Below are 20199 nucleotides of genomic sequence, written 5' to 3'. Positions count from 1 at the left end.
GGGCTGTGAGCAGTCAGAGCTGTGGCTCCGCGAAAGAGCAAACAGAGGAAGAAAAATGGTAACTCATTCCTCCGTTTACTCCCTTCCTTTTTCAGTTTATCCTGGTTGAATGAGGACATTTTTGTTCACATGAATCTTCAAGTTCATACTCCTTACCAAACCCACGTAACTGTCCTTCAGCTCCTCAAACCCCTCATGGGTTAGGCATTGAACTATAGTGCTCCTCACTCCGTCCAGTCCGCTTGATATAATCACACCCTTTCCTCTTTTCATCCATCCCCCTCTACTCGTTCACAATTATCTGTGGAGCAAGACAAAGGCCTCTAGTTTCTCGGGGATGTTTCCCCGGTAGTTGAGGCTGTGCTTGATGATGGCCCTGGCGGCTAGGCACTGCAGCGTGGTGTGGTTTATGGGCTGGATGACATTCCTGGAGAGCTCCTTCTCGTCCAGGAGGTCGCAGGCTGTTTGTTGGAAGGCGTTGGTGCTGTCAAAGTGAGTCCCGCATGAAATCAGCAGGTTCATGATGTCCGGGTGACCATTGGACGCGGCGATGTGAAGGGGGCTGGTGGGTTGGAAAAGATAATAGATATGAGATTAAACAGTTAAGTATTCTTCTTAGTTTACAATATAAGAGATACAATTGTTGTTTGAACCCCGTTTCTTATTAACAAAATGATTGGCAAAAGTTAAAACCAGGACAGGGAAAGAACAGATGGGAGCTGAAACTGGTGTAGGAGAAAAATAATAAATAACAAACCTGTTGTCATCTTCATCGCGGCAGTTAACGTCCGCCCCACACTCGAGAAGGATGGAAGCGACTGTGAGGGAGGGGAACTTGCAGACGGGATAGCGGCCCACACAGGTGGTGTTGCGGTCGACCGCCAGGTGTAGTGGACTGTAGCCATTCTTACCGCACGGCTGAAGCTTCAGGAATCTGTAGATATGGAAAGGACGTCAACTTTTCCGTCAAGGAATAGCAACAAAGTGATAATTATCTAGTCCCAAGTCCCAACTGACAATGAGAACTTTAAGTGAGACATAAAGACAAGACGTCTTTATGATTAAATGACAGTTTATTTTCTGAAAAAAAGGGCGATGCAAAAGCGCTCTGGCACCCTGACTGGCAGAACAAATACAAGGCAGGGCATGAAAAAGACTTTCAGAAATGAGGTCAAAGAAAATCACAAAACATGTGCGTTCCCTCCCTCCATGTTTGAAGTGGATGACACACATGAATGGCCTCCCTCTATATTTGAAGATTTTCCATCACTGAACACAACTTGCTGCCAATACAAGTAAACTACACACAAACTCACCTATAGATAGTTTCCTTCTTAAAGTGGTCCTGCTCTGCAGTACACGGCACCTTCTCTAAAAGACAAATGAGGTGCAGGATGATTGACAGGGCCTTGCTAAGCTGGGCAGGGTCAGGAGGCATAGGTCCGTTTTGTTTAACCGCCCGCTCGATCTCCAACACACTTTTGGAAAGGATCCCCATCAAGTCCTCAAATGACACCGATGTCCCCAGGAGCCCCTTGGCCCTGTCCTGCAGCATGAAGGAGAAGAGCTCAGCGAACGACAGCAGGCTGGAGGCTGTCATGGGGCTGAGCGGGTCCAGGTTGCTCTGCTGCATGTCCAGCGCATACTTCCACAGATTGATACAGCGCTCAAAGTTCCCAGAGTCAGCATAGACAGCACCGCGGTAACGGATGTAGTAAGAGGTGTCTGGGTGCTGGGGGCCGAGGATCCTCTCTCGGATGAGCAGGGCCTGCATGCGCATCTCATCCGGGTCAGATATCAGCCCATCCAGCTCTTCTCCGTTTGTTACCTGGGATTAGGATTACAAGGTGAAGACAATGACAGGGTTCAGCGATTTAAGCAGTTTAGGGTTTCCGTGTACATGCAATGAAGTCAGGCTTTCCAGAAGCAAATAGCTTTAACACCTGACACCAGACTCTTACTGTAGGTTCGCTGATGAATATAAATCAAGCATAACACTTTTTTTTTTTTTTTTAAATTGTTTCCTTTGTGTCTAAGAACCATTTTTGTGGAAAAAAAGCCTCCGACTGTGACTTCCAATATTTTTCCTGTACAGTGAATTTAAAAGTAGTCACCTTTCTTAAACTGTGTGCCACCTGCACTAAAATATAACCACGTCAGCAATAGTAAAACCCACTTCACGAACGTTAAATGCAATGCAGAATCACCCAGGGGTAGTGTTCGGTTTGGAAAGAGCGACTCAAACTGAAACTCACCTCTTTGGCGTAGTCGTATGCCATGATCAGCTGCTTGGGTTCCGGTTTATGGACAATGTTGTTACTGTCCATGTACCTGAGGTCCATGGCTCTCTTCCAGTATTTTAAAGCTCCGAGCAGATCTCTCTTCTTGTCAACAAACGTGGCTCCCAAGAGCTCCAAGGCATCGATGCGCTCCATGGGGCTCGTCTACGGAACAACAGAACAACATAATTCAATAGATTCAAAAACATCATAGCCACAACTTCACACACACACACACTCTCCATTGTAAGTGACAGAAACCCTGACCTGCTGGTGCGTTGTCAGTTCGTCTACAATGTTCGTGTGGCCTGTGACGCTGGCAGAGAGCAGGGGTGTCATGCCGTAACCGTCCTGCTCCATGGATGCCCCATACTGCAGTAACATCCGCATGATCTCCAGACTTCCCGACTCTGCACAGTCATGAAGTGCCGTGTTGCCTGCGCACAGAAGAGGACACACGTGCCTTACACTAAGATACAGAAGCTTCGTTATATGTTCATGCAGTGCGGGGTTTGTGTTTATATTTAGTTAACCAGTAACGCTAGAGGATCTGCAGATACACTTCCACTGGTAAAGCCTAATATAGTTTTAGTGCTGGTAATTATTCACCAACTGGCACTTAAGTAGATTATTAGGTTTAGTATAATAACTTCCTTATTGTTTCTACATAGACAATCAGAGTTAGCTAGAAGTCAGCTGCACACTGTCATTCTTCTTGGAATATATTCAAAATGGCTGCAGATCTGCTGATACCATGATCATTGTGGATTCTGCCTTTCAGTTCTTGTTACACGCTCATTTCCACCCAATGATTCACAATCATATGTGCATGCAATTCTCCACACCACTCACTCGGATAGAAAACAGCAGGTCACGCTGCCACTAGCTCTAGTTTAATGGGTAAAGCGACTGAGCAGGAGCTTTCCAGCGGGGATGTCGGCTCAACTGCAGCAAACCTGTTTGTAACGATTTCTCCATTAAACAACCCTCTCCTGACACTGTGCAATGTGGTCCGAGTTGTTTTCTTTCACTTGGTGGGTGTGTCACGTCATGGGTGAAACCTGGAGAGGCTGTGATTGAAGACATTTTTGGTATTCTGAACAGCCACGTAATGGAGCACTTTGTGAACTGTAACAAATGTATTCAAGTCCTCACTGAAAGCGTGCAATATCACAATTTCAGCTTATGTATGTGCGGCCGGTGCTGAGGCTGACTGTTTGAGTGGAAAGACTGAAGGGAGCCCTAGAAAAAGCTCTTTTCAGTGTTTAATGAGTAAAGCAAGAAGTCCTTCTGTATAAAATGCAGAAGTTATTGTGAATAACACTTCAGTATATGCTGCGACGTGACGATTAATGTGTTTGTGAAAGTTAAAAGAAAAAAAACGTACAAGTAAATCACAACAACAACAACAACAACAACAACAACAACAACAACAGATCCTGACCAGCCAATCATTTCAATATCAAACTTTAGTGTAATGCTTTGCTTTCGCTTCCCTCTAGCCTGGCCACTCTCAGTACACTCAGGCTAATCCATATTCAAGCAGACGAGACCAAACAGGGTTAGTCAGGGATTAACCATTATGTATACTCTCCAGTTTCTTCCCAAACTACGCCAATCAGATTATTTTATTCTTGACAATGGAAACTTGGGGAGAGAAGCACTGTAGCGTCTCCTCTAGTATATCATTGACAGGGCAAGCTGGGTTAAGAGCGCAGAAAAAAAAATATTTAAAATGGCTGTGGGTGGTTAAATGCTTTTAAGTGATTACACAGTCAATACTTTAACATTTTTTATATAATAAATTGTCTCTTCTGGAGGAATATTACACTATTTTTAATCACCATGTTACCTGAAATTAACCACAACGCCTCTTTTGGGTCTCTAAATCAGCTTCCACTGGATTTGACACCATTTGTAGGGGGAAACATGTTCACTAGTCTTAATTTTTTTACCACATCGACAGTTTTACGTGGTGTAGAAAATGTGTTGAGCGTTGCTTGTTGAGATGATAAATTCCCTACCACTAACAAAACAAGTTAATCCAGAAACTTGGGAAATCCCTTCCACAGCCAGGGATTAGTGTGAAAACTCATTATGTGTCTCTAAACAGAATTTAGGCTACCTTTAAAGCCAAGTGAGGAGAGCACCTCACTAACAGGTGTTGTTGCTGAACGAAGAGAGCTTTTTTTTTTTTTTATAAACAGTTCAACCGGCTGCTGTGATTGCGGTGGCCTGACAATTTTCCACCGAACTTCCGACAAAACGTCCATTGTTTTGGGGGAAATTTGAAACTTCGTTATCTAATATTACACATCTACTCCTTCCTGTCGGGTCAGCTGTTATGGGAAAGGCAACAGTCTGAATAGTGGGCGAGTAAGACCTCCTCAGTCGTCACATGATGCTGTCAAGCTCACTTGTAATGATGTGTGCACAATAGATCCTCTTGCTCTTCTACTTGCCTGACTTTAGCGTTTCGGATGTTGATGGAGTGAACGAATGAAGTGGCCGAGGACGGTTTTGTGTAGGAGGTGGACACGCAAAAGTGAAGTGAATATTAACACAGACGCCACATGTATTTTGAGAGCAAGATCATTTGGAGCACACTGAGCGAACAGCTGGTCAAAAAGGGGAAGTGGACTATTGTTTGAGACGTTTTAAAGGACGTTTTGGTCACTCAAATTCACTGTAACGAACATGGATTCAAGGAACAAGGAAGGAACAACACATTTCTCAGAATTCTTACCCATCCACAGTGGTGGATACAGAAGATTATTAAATGCAGGATGTCACTTTAATTCCTTTCTTTTCAAGCAATCCTGTGGTCTGTGACTTTATAAAAAAAATACTAATAATAAAAAACAGATGGTCACTGGTTTTCATGCATTTATAAAATACCATCTAAGGAGAAAAGAAGATCTTTCAGACACACCCACAGCATCGGTCCAAGCCGACTAGTCATCATCACAGCTTTCCATTGTGAAACCAGAAGTTCGTGTTTTTTGTTTTTTTATGTTGAGTCATTTCTCATGGGAAAACGCAAATCCTTTTTTATTGATCATCTCATATCGTTGTTACAGCAAAGTGAACAAATCTCCCCACATAAAAAAAAAAAAAAAACACTTGCTATGCAGCCAATAAAAACACCTTTATCTGCAGAACCAGTCCCTCATCTCAGGGTCAGACAGCATGTGAATAAAGGACGAAACTGCACACTCACAGCCAAAAATCCGCACTCACCTTTTACACTTTTCCTGTTGACATCTGCTCCTTTCTCCAGCAGGTACTGCGCTATGTCCTTGTGTCCCTTGTAGCAGGAGATCATGAGACACGTGTGCCCGTGTCTGTTGGCCACCTCCAGGTCCGCTTTGTGCTCCACCAGGTACTTCACAATGTCCAGGTGGCCATCAAAGCAGGCTGCCCTCAGCGGTGTGGAGTTGGTCAGGGTCGTGCTGTTGACAGAAGCCCCGTGGCCCAGCAGGGACTGGACCACTTTGAGGTGACCCGCCGCCGAGGCCGCCCACAGAGGGGGCGCTCCCTCGATGGTCTCCCCGTCAAAGTTCACCGACCCACCGACCTCCACGGGAGCGCTGCAGCACTCCAGCAGGTACTCTACCAGGTCCAGGTGGCCGTACCGGGAGGCCATCAGGAGCGGGGTGGCCCCGTTTGTCTTCTCGCCCATCAGCTTGGTCACCTCGTGTCCATCTTTGTTCTCCAGCAGTTTCTGAAGCAGACGGAGCTTACCGTCCCTGGCTGCGTTAAAAACTGCGGTCTTTAAATCCATCTCTGAGTGCAAAGTGTTCACTGTTGAATAAGAAATATATAAAAAGAACTAAACACAAAAAAAAAGCCAGCCAGCGCTGTCCGTGAACCCCGAGGTGTAACCGTGTCCGTGGACCGGTGCAGCTCGGACCCTCTTTGTTTACAACAAGCTCGGACTTTTATAGCGAACGTATTTTCTCTCTTCTGGGGTTAAAACAGCAATACGTGACTTTGTATAAAAACTTCAGCTTCTCAAAACAAATGTCTCATCACCTGCCTGTTCTATGAATCTCCAGCTCTGATTAAACAACTCGGTCTTTTCTCTTTCCAACCACAAACCTTTGGTGCGGTTAATTGTCGCCGAGTTAGCAAGGTGGCTAGTCAACTTCCTTGATCAACGTGAGCTAACCGACTAGCTTCGCTCTCTCTCTCTCTTTTATTTTATTTTATTGATCGCTCAGCCGATACTCATCCGTTGACACGTCTCCCCCCTTTTCCAACAAGCTCTCCCCCATTAGCTCCGCTTCCCGTGCTTGTCATCGCCTCACAACATACTCCTGAGACGCTACTTACATTTGCTTTCGGAGGGCCGACGCAGACATCCACCCCCACCCGTAACGCTGTTAGCTTAGCCTGGGAAAACGACGTTCGCTCCGTTGTTCGTCCAACCGAACCGGAGGAGGGGATATCCCCGGTGTCCGAGTCCGTTTCTCCCTCTCTCTCTCACCCACACACACACACACACACCGAGACACAAAACGACCGACGTTACCCCCCTCAGTGCAGCGGATAGTCGTCCCGAGCAAGCTGGCAGCGACGGTATAATCTCAGCGCAGGGGGAGGTAAACAGGGAAGGCGATCCACCCACGGCTCCACCGGATGATCACGACTCAGTTTCTGTCAAATCGCGAACCCAACGCACCCTTTTTTCTCGACTAACGCGGGTGATTGACGCGAGGAAGCACCAATCGGGGAGCTGGTACGCGATGACGTAGCCAATAATAATAATAAGAATAATAAGAATAATTTTTAAAAAGAGAGAGAGAGAGAGAGAGAGTTGTTGCTTTAAAAGTAGTTGTGGAAATAAGAACCATGGATGAGGAAACCTAAGATTAAATGATCTTCTTTGTGTGTGCCGGATTAAGAATTGTTTTTAAATGTTGTATGGATGCAAAAGCTGACAGTGATGGCCTTGACTATATCACTCCCTGCAGGATAACAGAAGCATGACCAGGGGGATGTATCCAGAAACTTCATCCCCAGGTGCAGATCCGATGTTTTTTTTGCCCGTATGCAACTCATACCATGCCACCATAAATCACAACTTTGTCGAGGCTCGCCATATCATTCAAAAAGTACTGCACAGGGAATCATTTCTTTTTGTCAAACATTATTTGTTCCACCATTTCAATCATTTCTTTTTAGATGTGAATCTAAAATGTGAAGAATGTGAAGTCTGAAAATACATTTGTTCAATTTTGAATAATTTAGGGTATTTTTATTTGGGGGGGACAATTCATGTTTTTTTCAGAAATTGGGGATCTGCACCCATGCCCAAGTGTGTACATTATTGTTATTAAATACAAGCATAACCCCCAAACATTTAAACAGAAAGTTTATTCAGCCATCCCAATAACTTAACAAAGTTCCCAGAATGCCTCAGGGCTGAATGTGTGTCCAAAACTGACCGGCCAGTGCAAATATCTAAAAGTGAAATGGCAGCACTGATCAAACCGATCCATGGCGAGAGAAAGGAAAGCATAACAAAAGGAAGAAAGCCAAGGCCAGGACTAATAAATGGCAATAATAATAAGTCTTTTAGCAGTTCTTCCACATGTCTGGAATTAATTCTGACAGTTACACAAGACCAAACTATAAAAGTCAAGTCTTTCAGTGGATTAGGCTTAGTAGTAATCCGTCTTTGTTGTAAATATAAAAGTTATATTTATGATAAAATTCTCACATTACAACAGTGACGTCTTCTATCTCTGCCAGGAATTGATCTGATGTTGTGTACTGTGTGAAATTATACATGTGAACTGCAAAATGACTATTATCTCATGTTTAAGCCATGCCTGTGTCTAAAAGCTGTCAGATATTGTATGTAAATCAGTGATTAGTGAGACAAAGATTGACCCGCTGACTGACCGACAGACTGAACTAAGCCTGCAACTGCTATATGTAGTGCTTCCTGAAAATCTGAAGAATGAAACTTGCACATTTTTCATTTCAGTATTGCCAAGTAATTAAATCAGAGGATAAAAAATGATTGAGGAAAGAGCCACAACCAGTCATATTAGAGAAATATGTCAAGATCTTCCTCCCTCCTTTAGAGAACAGACTAATCAGTGAGGGGATCGAATCTCAAATTACAACTACAACTCAAAGTTACTAGAATTATCTTATATTCAAGCAGTATTTTTGCAAAACAACACCAATTTTACAACAGTGGTGTATAAAACCAAGAGGACAATATCAGCCCGAGAGATAAATAAGTTGTTACACTTCAAACAGCAAAGGCAGAATTAGACATTGGAACACAACCAGTGAAAGACAAAGTTTTTATAACAAGTTGGTGCACTTAAAATTGCTGGCATTGCCACTTGACACACAAAATGTGTCATTTTTAAAACATAATAATAGTATTAGTTATTTCTTCTTTTCTTTTTTTGTCTCCCACACTAAATCACATTGATGTAATAAAGAAGCCCCAACCTGTACCTGGAGACCACTCACCTAGGTGTGGTCAAAAGTATGACTTTAGCTCAATGTATAATCGAGCAAATGGAATCTAGAAATCAAAAAACTGACTTAATTTACTAAAGGAATTGGTCGCAATCTCACAAGGAGACCGTCTACGTCTCTAAATTCAACCCTTCAACCCAAATACAAACCTTTTTTAAGCTATTAAAAGATTAAAGGATGGCTTACTCTCTGTACTGCATACTCCCTTCTAATAACGCCTCTAAAATGACAAAGCTGATAAAAGCAAACACAAAATCTAGTCTTTCTCACTTAATACAGTGAGGTTTAATAACAATGAAAAAAAATAAAACAACAGACTTTTCATAACCAAATCCTTTGCCTTGCCAATGTGGTTTTAGAGCCCCAATGCTCTGCAGATAAGGAAAGAAATCCTCGAGTACATTAAGTCACAACTTCCACTGCCTTGGTTATTTCAGTGCACAGTTTGGGATGAAAAATGAAACAGATCAGGGAGAGGGGGTCTGAGATAATAGGGATCGAAAAGGACACAAATAAAATGAGAACACATTTAGAAATAATTTCAAATATTTAAAGTATTTACGGTTTGCTTCAACTATATGACCAGTGGCTTGACCTGCCTCCAATACAAATAGTTACAAGCAAGCATTTCTTCCGGTTCTCTTTTACCCCCTCAAAAACAATTCAAACACAAATAACCTTTTTCCTCCTAATTTGCATAAAGTTTGTAAGAATACCAATGCTGAATGAGGATGACATGTCAGGTTGTATGACCTGGCAGTTTGATATGATCCAATTTCAGATCAGCACTAATATTCTGACTCGCTCTACGCACACAAGCCCAGGTACGGATAAAGAAACAGATGAATCAGATCCCAGGGCTCAGAGAGTGTTATGATCCGACGCGTGTTGTAGTGGTCTTCTTGTCGGAGAAGAAGCTTCTCAGCAGGACCACCTGACTGATGCTGACCACCAAAAGGATAATGGCTTCTCCGATGGACCAGAATGCAACACGGGTGTTCAGGTCCTCTGCCCGACTGCGTCCCTGGGCCTCACGGAGGCGGAAGTGTGTCTGGTAGTCGATAACCGACTTCAGGGCTTCGTGGATGGACACGCAGGCTGATTCCATCTAGGAATGGGAACAAAATGGAAGCAAACACCAATAGAAGATATTTAGAGTGGCTGAAAATGAATGATTGATCAGCTAACAAGATGACAATTTTAACTTTAAAATCACAAACTAGTGGGAAAAAAGTTAATACATCCTCAAATTTGTAAAATGAAGCAACATAAATTTAGAGTAATCAGATATTTTAACCGCACAACCATCCATCCCCCTTTAGGATTTAGAATCAAGCATCTAACTAGTTTATTGCTATAAAATATTAGGTTAACTGGGATAAGTAGTTCACAGTAGTATGTCCACAACTGCCCGTAAAAAATACGATCGAATGTTCAGTTTGGTCACTACAACAAACACTTGTGGTTTATTATATTTTCTGTCTAAACATTTATCTTGTAGTTGCCAGCACCTCCGGCCTTGCAGTACATGCAAAGTGCTTTTATCTTTTTCAGTATATTGTCTTTTATTCTGCCAGCTTATGTCAATCCTGGTTAAAACTATAGATGCTCTTATAGGCAATGAGAGTATTTAGTGTCGGTGGAGCTTGGCTGGAAATTTGTAGAAGTCACAAAACTACATGTTCTAATAGGAAATGCAAAGATGTTGGTTGTTGGAGTAAGAGAGATGTTGAAAAGTGTATCATCTCATGCTGTCTGGAATAAGACCTGGAAACCTATAGTTTCTTAGTCAAATTTGGGCTTATGCAGATACATGTATACAATTATGTGTGATATACTCAGTATTATAAAACCAAATTTGGAGGAGAAACCCAAGAAAAAAAAATCACTACCTCACACACAAACATGCCAATGCTTTGTTCGGTTCAATCCCTGGCCATCGGTATGTGCGTGTGTGTGAATGAGCGTGGGTTTCTGTTTCTGATGAGAACCTTGCGTAGCCATCGGTGTGAATGGTAAATGTTGGCACGTAGTGTAAAGTGGTTTATGTGGTCAGTAGACTAGAAAGGGCCTATATAAATGCAGTCCATTTACCAAATGCATGAGCTAGTGCGTCCTCACACACACATACCTGGGTGAGAGCGGTTACTCTGTTCTCGTTAGGGAAGAGTGGAGGGTCATCGCCGACCTGGAAGTCAAAATAAACGGTCTTGTGTGTGAAGGTGGAGAACTCATTACTGAAGCAGAACTTGTAGGTGCCATTCTTGGACGCAGTGAAGGTAAAGCTGTCATATTGCTTCTTCATCTCCTTGTAGAGTGTAGTGCCATCTGGGTCTTCCAAACGACAGTCCACGTCATAATGGCCACCTGTCACCACCTGGGAACACGTAAAGACAGAAAGACCATCAATTCAGTACGTTTTGTTTTTTTTTTCTCTGCAAAACATTATAAATTGTCTCAAGTTGTATAGAGAGAAAGAATAAGGGTGGACACAAAACTCAGGATTAACACACCCAAATATTACTATACAGACTTTACAAGTAAAACCACTATAATAAATACTGAATCATTGCTGAGCACTAGGAAAGAGGTACATCAGTTGCCTGTGAGGGTTTGCTATTATCTAATTTAAAAAAAAAAAAAAGAAATTTAAAGCACAAATATTGCTCTCTCTAAGCCGTCTAAGGCAAATGTGGGCAATAATACGGGCGTTTAGTTTCACACAACTGGTTTTCACATTTCCCCTGATTGTTTGACAGCTTCAGCTTAGTACAGAACTAAACTAACATAAAACAACGCTGTTAAAACACGGTAAACAGACAATCAGAATCAGAATCAGCGTTGTCAAAACAAAGGTTGTTGGACAACCGGATATAAACAATAGAAAAATGACGACAAACCATGAAAACTGGCACACTCACAGATTTATATGAATATATGTATAAATCACATGGTTTATTGTATATTGTAATTAAATATAAAAACAGCTTACTAGCACATCATTCATATTAAAATGATCTTACCCACAGAGGACATCAGCCAACAATACTTTACTCATTTAAGCATCCATACAGCACTAAAAAATACAAGACTCCTCTGTGTGTGTAAAACAATATTTAAAACCTTTGCTGTGTTTACTTTAGAAAGTTTACGATGTAACATCATTCAACAGTCAGATAAGTGCTCATATGAAGCTGTGCCTAGCCTCGGGGTGTTCATCTTTGAAGCCAGTCTGGTTCAACTCGTTAAAAAAAAAGACAACATCCCATTAGGACAACTCATAACACTTAGCTGTGGGCTGGAACAGGACCCCACGCACCTGAAACTCCAGTGTACACTTGGTGCCGATGATGATGTCCTCGTAGAAACACTGCTTGGCGTTGTCTGGCAGCTCAAAAGTTAGCTCGGAGCCTAGCACCCACCCACAGAGCAGCTGGGCCCACAGCACCTGCAGCAGCACCCGAAACGATCCGCACATCCTGAAGACCAAGGCCCAAGCTTCAAAGCAACAACCTGAGCGGACCTGCCGGAATAAACATGAGCAGGAATCAAACTAAAACCAGCGCCGAGGGTGGCAGAAAGACACAAACGGTGACAAAGCAAACCCGGACATGGATATCAGCGACAAGTTAAAGCTAACTAGCTGGCCAACTAGCCTTTAGCTGTATTTTAAAAACAAAAAAAAAACACTTGGAATTTGTAACATTTCACTGTAGCTGGTGTATTCGCGCATTATTGGCGCATTATTGTAATTTAAGTTACAGTAAAATCAAACATAAACATTTGTTAATTCATTATTTTGTCTCAATCTGTGTTAGCTACTCACCACAAAGTGCTCACCCGGATGCGACTAAGGCTAAGTAACGTATTACAAACGTGGCACGCCATTGGCTGTCATCTGTGGAGGCCCGCCCCCCCGGCTCTCTCTGATTGGTCAGAAAATAATGGGAGGGGCGTTTGTTGGATGACGTGGAGCAACGTCACATTCTGGGAAGTGGATCTGCTTTGTTCAATACAGTCCAACGTGGCCGCTGTAACGTGGTTACATGTAACGTTGCGTGTGGAAAAATACGTTTTTTTCATAGGGAATTTATCAGATACAGTACATTTTATATTTTAGAAGCTTTCAAACAAGAATCTACAAATACAAAATCTCAAATGAATGCGCTCAACAGAAGTCCAAAATCCAAATCAGTCCCCAGTCATGACAACTTTTCTTGGGGGTGCCCAGAATTATGCAAGGACCACTGTTTTTAAAGGACTTATGAGGCTATATCCATATAAAGACACGGGTTCCTAAGAACTGATGGTGTATCAGATTCTGTGCTTCCCTTGGATACCCTTTTTTTTCCAGTTATGAGACTTATGAGACAATGGGTTGTTATTGTGTCTGAAGGTGTTCCTATATTCTAATATATGTGCAATATACTAATGATAATGGTGAGAGTAAGTGTGTAGTACAGCAGCAAAATATTAACCCTTATGAAGTAACTAAGGCTATTATGGACAACTGAGAACCGTGCCTCATAGATGAGATAAAAGAACTATAGTAGCAGACCTATTTTGGATTTCATATAGCTCTACAGATGATGGTTGTGGTCACCACAGAGACACTGAATATCAGACACGGACTCCAAGTCCTCCTCAGTAGATGACGTTCCTTCATGTGGAGGTTATCTGTGTTGTCAAACGTCTCCAGCTTGTTGTTGAGTTGGATATATATCTTTTATATATCATAAACTCCCTGGAAGTTGTCTTCAAAGCTGCTTTATCCTTAAAATAAACGTTTTGCTCTATAAAATTGTGGTCGTACTCAGTGATCTTTAAACCAGCATGTAGTTAATTAGATGAACAACCTAAAATATAATAGAATGCCTTTATTGTCACTATAAACATGTACAATGAGACAGAAAAACAGTGTAAGAAATATAAAAAGTATACAGTATAAACAGGACATAAAGTAAATAAACCTCTTTGGAGACTTCCTATGCCCCCAACATACAGCCATGGTAGTTGAAACTGGGTCAGTAAATATTATGCTTATTATACTATGCCTTTGCATGACAAATATTACAACTTTACAATAAAACCTAAGTTCTTTCTGGTCTCTCCTACACAGCTCAGTGCAGAGTATAAAGGCCACAGTGTCTGTATCTATTCTGAGGCCTCGGCAGGGCCCACAGAAGTATTCATATATCATAATGAATTCATTTCGTCTCACTCTGTGCATGATGCGCACTGAGAGCGACTTTCTGACAGTCGCGAACACACGTCTGACCCCAAAACCCAAGTCTCGCGTGATCAGGCCGTACGAGATTACAGAGTGGGAGGGTTGCATGGAGAGCTGGAAAGACAAAACAAAAGCCACACATTTCAACCAACAGGCGCTGGTCGCTTTTTATTTTTTTGTAAATCAAAACACATTCGGTCGATTACCGTGTAACAACAACGCTTTGCACCATGCCTAGTAGCACATCTTTGCTGGAGGCCGACGAGGGAGAGTCCGAGGTCCCGCCGCCGCTAGAGCACGCTTTCGCCGGTATGGGCCTCGAGGAGCAGCACGGCACCCAGAGCCAGACCCCCGAACAAGCAGACGAGAACCTCACCTTTCACCACCACCACCACCACAACCACCACCACAACCACCAGCTGCCCGCGGTTCCTCATTTCAGCCTCCTCGGTACGGTCCTGGACCTGAAGCCGCTGCCTCCGCACCGGCCGCCCTCGGGAGATGAAGTGAACCTCACGGCGGCGCCCGACGACGAGGAGTCCGACGTCGGAGCCGACTCCTCGGTCTGCGGTAGCTTGTTGTTAGCGCAGGCCCACCTCCACCGACACCTCCCATCGGGGCCGGGTGGCTCCGGGATGCCGTCCGGGATGGAGCCGCCGCCGCCGCACGTCGAGACGGTGTTGCTGTACAACGGAGACGAGCGGGACGAGCCGGTCGGCGGCGGCGTCCTACCGACGACCGGCAGCATGGCGATGCTACCGTCCGGTGTGTACGGGGAGTCGGGCTACGAGGCCGAGCCGTCGCTGTTGAGTCGGCGAAAGAGCGTCAACACCACCGAGTGTGTGGCCGTGCCGAGCTCCGAGCACGTCGCGGAGATCGTCGGCAGACAGGGTGAGTCCTCCGCGGTCCGGTTCGGTTCGGTTCGGTTCGGTTGTTTTTGTTTGGGTTCGTTTAATAAACGTGAAGTTGTTTTAATGAGAGTTTGCAGGAAAGTTGGTGGGAAGATGGTTCAGGCAGCGGTAAAGAAAAGCAGAATAAAATGTGTGTGTAAGAGTGAGAACAGGGCAGTATATGAAATAAAGCTGTTCAGTTATGTTGGAATATTTTTAAAAAGTTAATAAAACGTGTAAGTTTATTAAATTTAAGTTTATTTAGTGAGACTCAAAGCAAGCTATGGGTGACTTGTTGTCACTTAGCTAGCTAGCATCACGAGTACGCGCTATTTTTTTACACAATTAACACTTTTTTTATAAGTTTAATACGGGACATCTTACAAGTTCTGATTGATTTTAAACACACATCTTTTAAAATATGATTAAACCAAACTATAACTCAGTATATTCAGCCGTGTTACCACAATCAACGTTAGCTATAAAACCTGCTAAACTAGCCTAGCACTCCTTCTAACTGGGTCAACACCACCCTCGCCCCAAAACACCCTCCACAAAGTTTACATCACAACTTATATCAACCACCAGACCCCCCCACCACCCTGTCGCTGTCTCCTCGCTTTGACAGCTCCTGTGTTTTATGGGTGTTTTTGTCACTGAGTCTGTCCTCAGTCCTCTTTGTCTCGGAGGAAACAGTGTGTTTGGTCACCATTGCTTTGCCACATCAGCTGTAGGTTATAGTTAGCTCCATGACATAACCAATTGCTTCGGAGTTCCTCTAAACACGACTTGGCCTTTCTTAGATAACCCACGCATTTATCTGGGCCTTTACATAAACTTTACACAGCTCAGTGTTTAGGGTTGGGAGAGTGTTATTATGTCGGCTCTGAGATCAGATGGGGGGAGGGTGCACAGACTGCAGTGTTGACAACAACAGGAAATGGCCCTGGTAATGATGTTGGACTCTCAACCACAGCTGGAGGAATATTTAATTTATAAGCTATGCAACTTCTTAATGACATTAGTAGCTGCATACTGAAATTGCATGTGCTGTGATCTTTTTGTGGTTCATTATCACCAGTATGTTTTGTAACGTGGTACATTTTTTTTTTTTTTAAAAACCGAATTTGGAAATAATCCAACTTTCCACCATATTTCTCCGTGTGTCTCTTTAACCCGGCAGGCTGCAAGATTAAGGCACTTCGAGCCAAGACCAACACCTACATTAAGACGCCGGTGAGGGGGGAGCAGCCTGTCTTTGTTGTGACAGGGCGCAAAGAAGATGTGGCCATGGCTAAGAGGGAGATCCTGTCTGCAGCTGAGCACTTCTCCCTCATCAGAGCCTCTCGAAACAAGACGGGCCCTCTGTCAGCTGCGACCGGTCCTGGGACCCCCTCTCTACCTGGACAGACGACCATTCAGGTCAGCGAGCATGTGATTATGAGTCACGGTGTTGGTCACCGTTAGAGATATGAAACAGACACTCTGAATCACTCAACGTCTTTCTAATAACTGAAGGGTTGAGTGTGTTTCCATACAAGTACGTTTGGTTTTTTTTTTTATAAAGGAGGCTTTGTGTGTTTTATGTTTTTGATTGTTTGTCGTTTAAAGTATGTCTAGTTACCCTGTGTTATTTCAACCCTACAGGTGCGGGTACCGTATCGTGTTGTAGGGCTGGTCGTGGGTCCTAAAGGTGGGTATTTTAATTCATTCTGATCCAGGTTTCATCTTTGCTATTTGTTTTCGATAATGATTTTTGTTTGAAAAAAACTACGAGCTTGTGTAGCACAGGTATGGACAGACGTGTGCCAGCATACACCAACAAAGCCAAACTGTAATTTTAGAACAAATTATGGGTTTCAATGGCAGAACAAGTGTAATTTCCTCATCAGGCGCAACGTGCAAAGTAAACCTGTATTTTGGTTTTTATTAAGTTAGGTTTGTTTTGCACAATGTGTATTTACAATAAGGCAATATATTTTAAATGTGTTCATGATTTTCATACTATGACAATGAGGTGTGGGGGACAGAAAAGCTCTCAAAAGGTGAATTTGTTCGCATTTAATTTGTGATATTAAAGTAATGCTAATTCTAATAATTAGGACACATTGCAATACTAGCCTATACATAACAAGTTTTTGTTTCTTTCAGAGAATCTTTACCTAATGTGTCTTAAGTTCCTCAGAGCTCTCAGATAGTTTTAATATGCTCAGCTCTACTCCAGGAGGTTACGTTTATTGCTGTCACCGAGTCTTTAACCCCTTGCCCTGTTGACATTCCCACCTCCGTGTCAGAAAGTCCTGGGGTTGATTTGTAAATTGAGCAGCAGTTCTCAACCATGTGCCATTAACCTGCAGAGGGTGAGGTAACAAGTCAAAATGACATCAAATTTTAAAATGGCGAGGAAACGCTGAGCTACACACACAGAAGAGGCAGTGTGGAAATATTTAGTGTTGACAAGACTGAGACAAAGTGTCTGACCATTCAGTTTGTGAATTCACTACACGATTTGTTTCTGTGCTGCTGCTTCTTCTTTTTTCTTTCTTTTTGCATATATTACACATATTGCAAAAGGAAATGAAAGACGTACATTATTTTTAGTATTGACATTTGAGAAGGTTCCTATACTGGACTGAAACTCAGTGTTTAGGTTGAGTGTTACGTACTTCAGACAGCTGAGTCACCAGGACCGCCTGCAGTTCAGTCCTGTAATTATTGCACAGCTGTGCTTCTTCCAATTTTAATGTTGGATGTTATTGTTAGAAAGAAACAAGCGTAATTACTGAAAATATATAACGCTGTTGTTGTGCCGTCTTTAGCATTACTCTGCTTTGGCTAATTTGTCAACTTGACACAACTGGGTCAAGCTGTAGTGAAGACGGGACAAAGTACACAGATCTGTGCACGGTTTTGTTTTCTAATTTTCTCCAGCTAATATATTTAGCACTAGTAATACTTACCTATTCTTTTCTCCTAGATACTTAACTACTCTTTTGTCTTCTTCAACGTGTTATTTGTGTTTGAGTTGTAGTACAATGGTCATATCTTTCAGGGGCAACCATCAAACGTATTCAGCAACAGACCCACACCTACATTGTGACACCGAGTCGTGACAAAGAGCCAGTGTTCGAGGTCACCGGGATGCCGGAGAACGTGGACCGGGCGAAGGATGAGATAGAGGCGCACATTGCCCTCCGCACAGGCACCTGCGGAGGGATTGAGGCTCCTGGTGTGGACAACAATGACTTTCAATTCAACGGGACAGACGTCAGCTTTGAGACTTCTGCGATGCCAGTAGGGATGGGGGAGGCTGGGTGGCTTCATGCTGGTGCATCATCACCGGGTGGCGGTGGCTTGCTGCCAATGAGCATCAACGGTACTCAGCGAATCAATAGCAATATTAACAGTGGTGTCAGGATGTCTTCCACCTACCGCAACGACAGCTCCAGTTCCCTCGGCAGTGGCTCCAGCTCAGCTGATTCCTTCCCTGGCAGTGGGAATGGTAACCGGATGGCAGATTTCAGCCCGACCTGTGCGTTTAACGCCAACGCCAACAACAACAACAGTAATGGCGGCAGTGCGAGTTTCTGGTTTGGCGACAGCCTTCTTCCTGTGGGGTCTGAGGAGCTCGTCACCCTGGGAGGCGGAGGCTCTTTGTCGGGATTTGACCCGTTGACCATCTCCACTGCCCAAGCCCCGCACCCTGGTGCACAGCCGCAAGTCTGGAGCCCCTTTGTGGACCACCAACCCCCCCAGACCTTTGATTCTCGCCAGTCTCAGGTGGGTGAAATTCAGTAGGAGCATAATGCTTATGGCACCCTGCGTAGATGTTACAGAACCTCACAGGTTAAAGCAAATTACAGTTTTAATCTTTTATTGTAGACAACATGCTTTGGCTGTTTGTTTATTTATTTATTTTAAATGTGTAATCTGAGAATCGGGTTGAAACAGGAGTTTTTAAGATTTTTTTTATTTTAAAAAAAAATAATTGTCATCTAATGACTGTTGTCATCGTCGATGTCTCCAGACCAGTCAGCCTGGGACTCCCCGGCTCTCTCCAACCTTCTCTGGGACAGAAGCCTTGGAGCACCCTCAGGCCCAGCGCGTTCACAGAGGGCCGCTCGTCTCGGCTGGGACCCTCGATGCCCACAGGTTCCCCTCCTACAGCTCGGCCTTCTCCTCCTCCAGTGAAAGCACCGCCTCCTCTTCCTCCCCTCCCGAATCCTCCCTTTCCTATCGACCGGGGCTCGGATCAGCAGTGAGAGGACAGGAGATCTGTATCCACTGTATGGATAACCAGGTGATCGCTGCCTTGGTTCCCTGCGGCCATAACCTCTTCTGTCTAGATTGTGCCACCAACATATGCCAGGGTCCAGATGCTGTCTGCCCTGTGTGCCTGTCCCCGGCCACACAGGCCATTCAGCTCCGCAATTTGTGATTTTAATCCATTTACCTTGATGGCTGATGAGGGATCAGCATCCCCGACTCTTTCAACTCATAACATGTCTGGGGAAATTACAAAACTGACCCCAAATCAGTATCTAGGTGTGTCCTCATCCCGGTTTTGTCCAAGCTGGTGTTTGGTTGACAAAGGTGAGGGTGAATAGGTGAATAAGGAATGATCTGTATTTAGGGCATGGGTAAGGGTGTGCAGCCCGTTCATGTGCCTGCTATTGTGAAGTCTTCTTCCTTGATTGATCAATGGGAGGGTTGGAAACCCTCTGTGTAGCATTGGGTGGGGTGGGATATATATATATATATTTTTTTTTTTTTTTTTTATTATTTTTTTGCTCATCATGATTTTTGATTTACATTTTCTTCTCCCTGAAATATCTAGTTATCAGTTTCTGCCTACCTATATTTTATTACATTTTTAATGTACTTTATATTTTATTAGATACATGATGTTGGCTTTTGGGTCAAAGTTTTTTTCTTTTTTTTTTGTCTACATCTCAAAAGTTTTATCCATTTTTTAAAATTTTGTTTTGCTGCTACATTTGTTTTTATGTGCTTACATATGGCCCAACCCCTTTGCCTCTCTATTATTGTGCTCACAGCAGGACATTTTAAAGGAAAAAAGATGAGGTGAGCATGTTTACATATAGTGAGTCCCACATATGAATATGTATAAATTAATAGTATTCTTCTGGTAACCACAGAATCTGAATGCCTTCTGTAGTAAATTGGATATAATGTACACATACCACACTATCCAGGCAAATGCCACTCTATCCCAGATGATTTGCGTAAATACTACCAGGCTGTTGATGTCTATCTGTGCTACTTTTAAACA

The 20199-nt window shown here is 43.4% G+C and overlaps 3 protein-coding genes across 3 annotated transcripts; 1 reads left to right on the top strand and 2 right to left on the bottom strand.

Annotated features, from left to right (window-relative positions):
* On the bottom strand, nt 1–6956 carry fem1c (fem-1 homolog c; the record flags this gene model as incomplete). The annotated part of the gene is given in 6 exon segments (XM_035658341.1): nt 1–562; nt 758–934; nt 1317–1828; nt 2256–2444; nt 2547–2716; nt 5520–6956. Coding segments are annotated over 6 exon segments (1857 nt in total). The 5' UTR covers nt 6064–6956.
* A 1305-nt stretch (nt 6957–8261) lies between these two features.
* On the bottom strand, nt 8262–12705 carry tmed7 (transmembrane p24 trafficking protein 7). The gene is made up of 4 exons (XM_035658507.1): nt 12613–12705; nt 12106–12309; nt 10918–11163; nt 8262–9894 (listed from the first exon to the last, which is right to left on the bottom strand). The coding sequence occupies exons 2-4, from the start codon at nt 12262–12264 to the stop codon at nt 9658–9660; spliced, it is 642 nt and encodes a 213-aa protein (XP_035514400.1). The 5' UTR covers nt 12265–12309; nt 12613–12705; the 3' UTR covers nt 8262–9657.
* Nucleotides 12706–14089: 1384 nt separating this feature from the next.
* Nucleotides 14090–20193, top strand: LOC118325726 (RNA-binding protein MEX3B-like). Its single transcript, XM_035658513.1, has 5 exons — nt 14090–14907; nt 16090–16328; nt 16554–16599; nt 17959–18686; nt 18934–20193. Exons 1-5 carry the CDS (start codon nt 14247–14249, stop codon nt 19342–19344), a joined length of 2085 nt encoding a protein of 694 aa, XP_035514406.1. The 5' UTR covers nt 14090–14246; the 3' UTR covers nt 19345–20193.
* Nucleotides 20194–20199: the final 6 nt, after the last annotated feature.

Source organism: Morone saxatilis, unplaced genomic scaffold, assembly GCF_004916995.1.
Source record: "Morone saxatilis isolate NCDOM2014 unplaced genomic scaffold, NCSU_SB_2.0 Contig16, whole genome shotgun sequence".
In the NCBI taxonomy this organism is placed as follows: domain Eukaryota; kingdom Metazoa; phylum Chordata; class Actinopteri; family Moronidae; genus Morone; species Morone saxatilis.
This window is presented reverse-complemented; position numbering and strand designations above follow the sequence as displayed.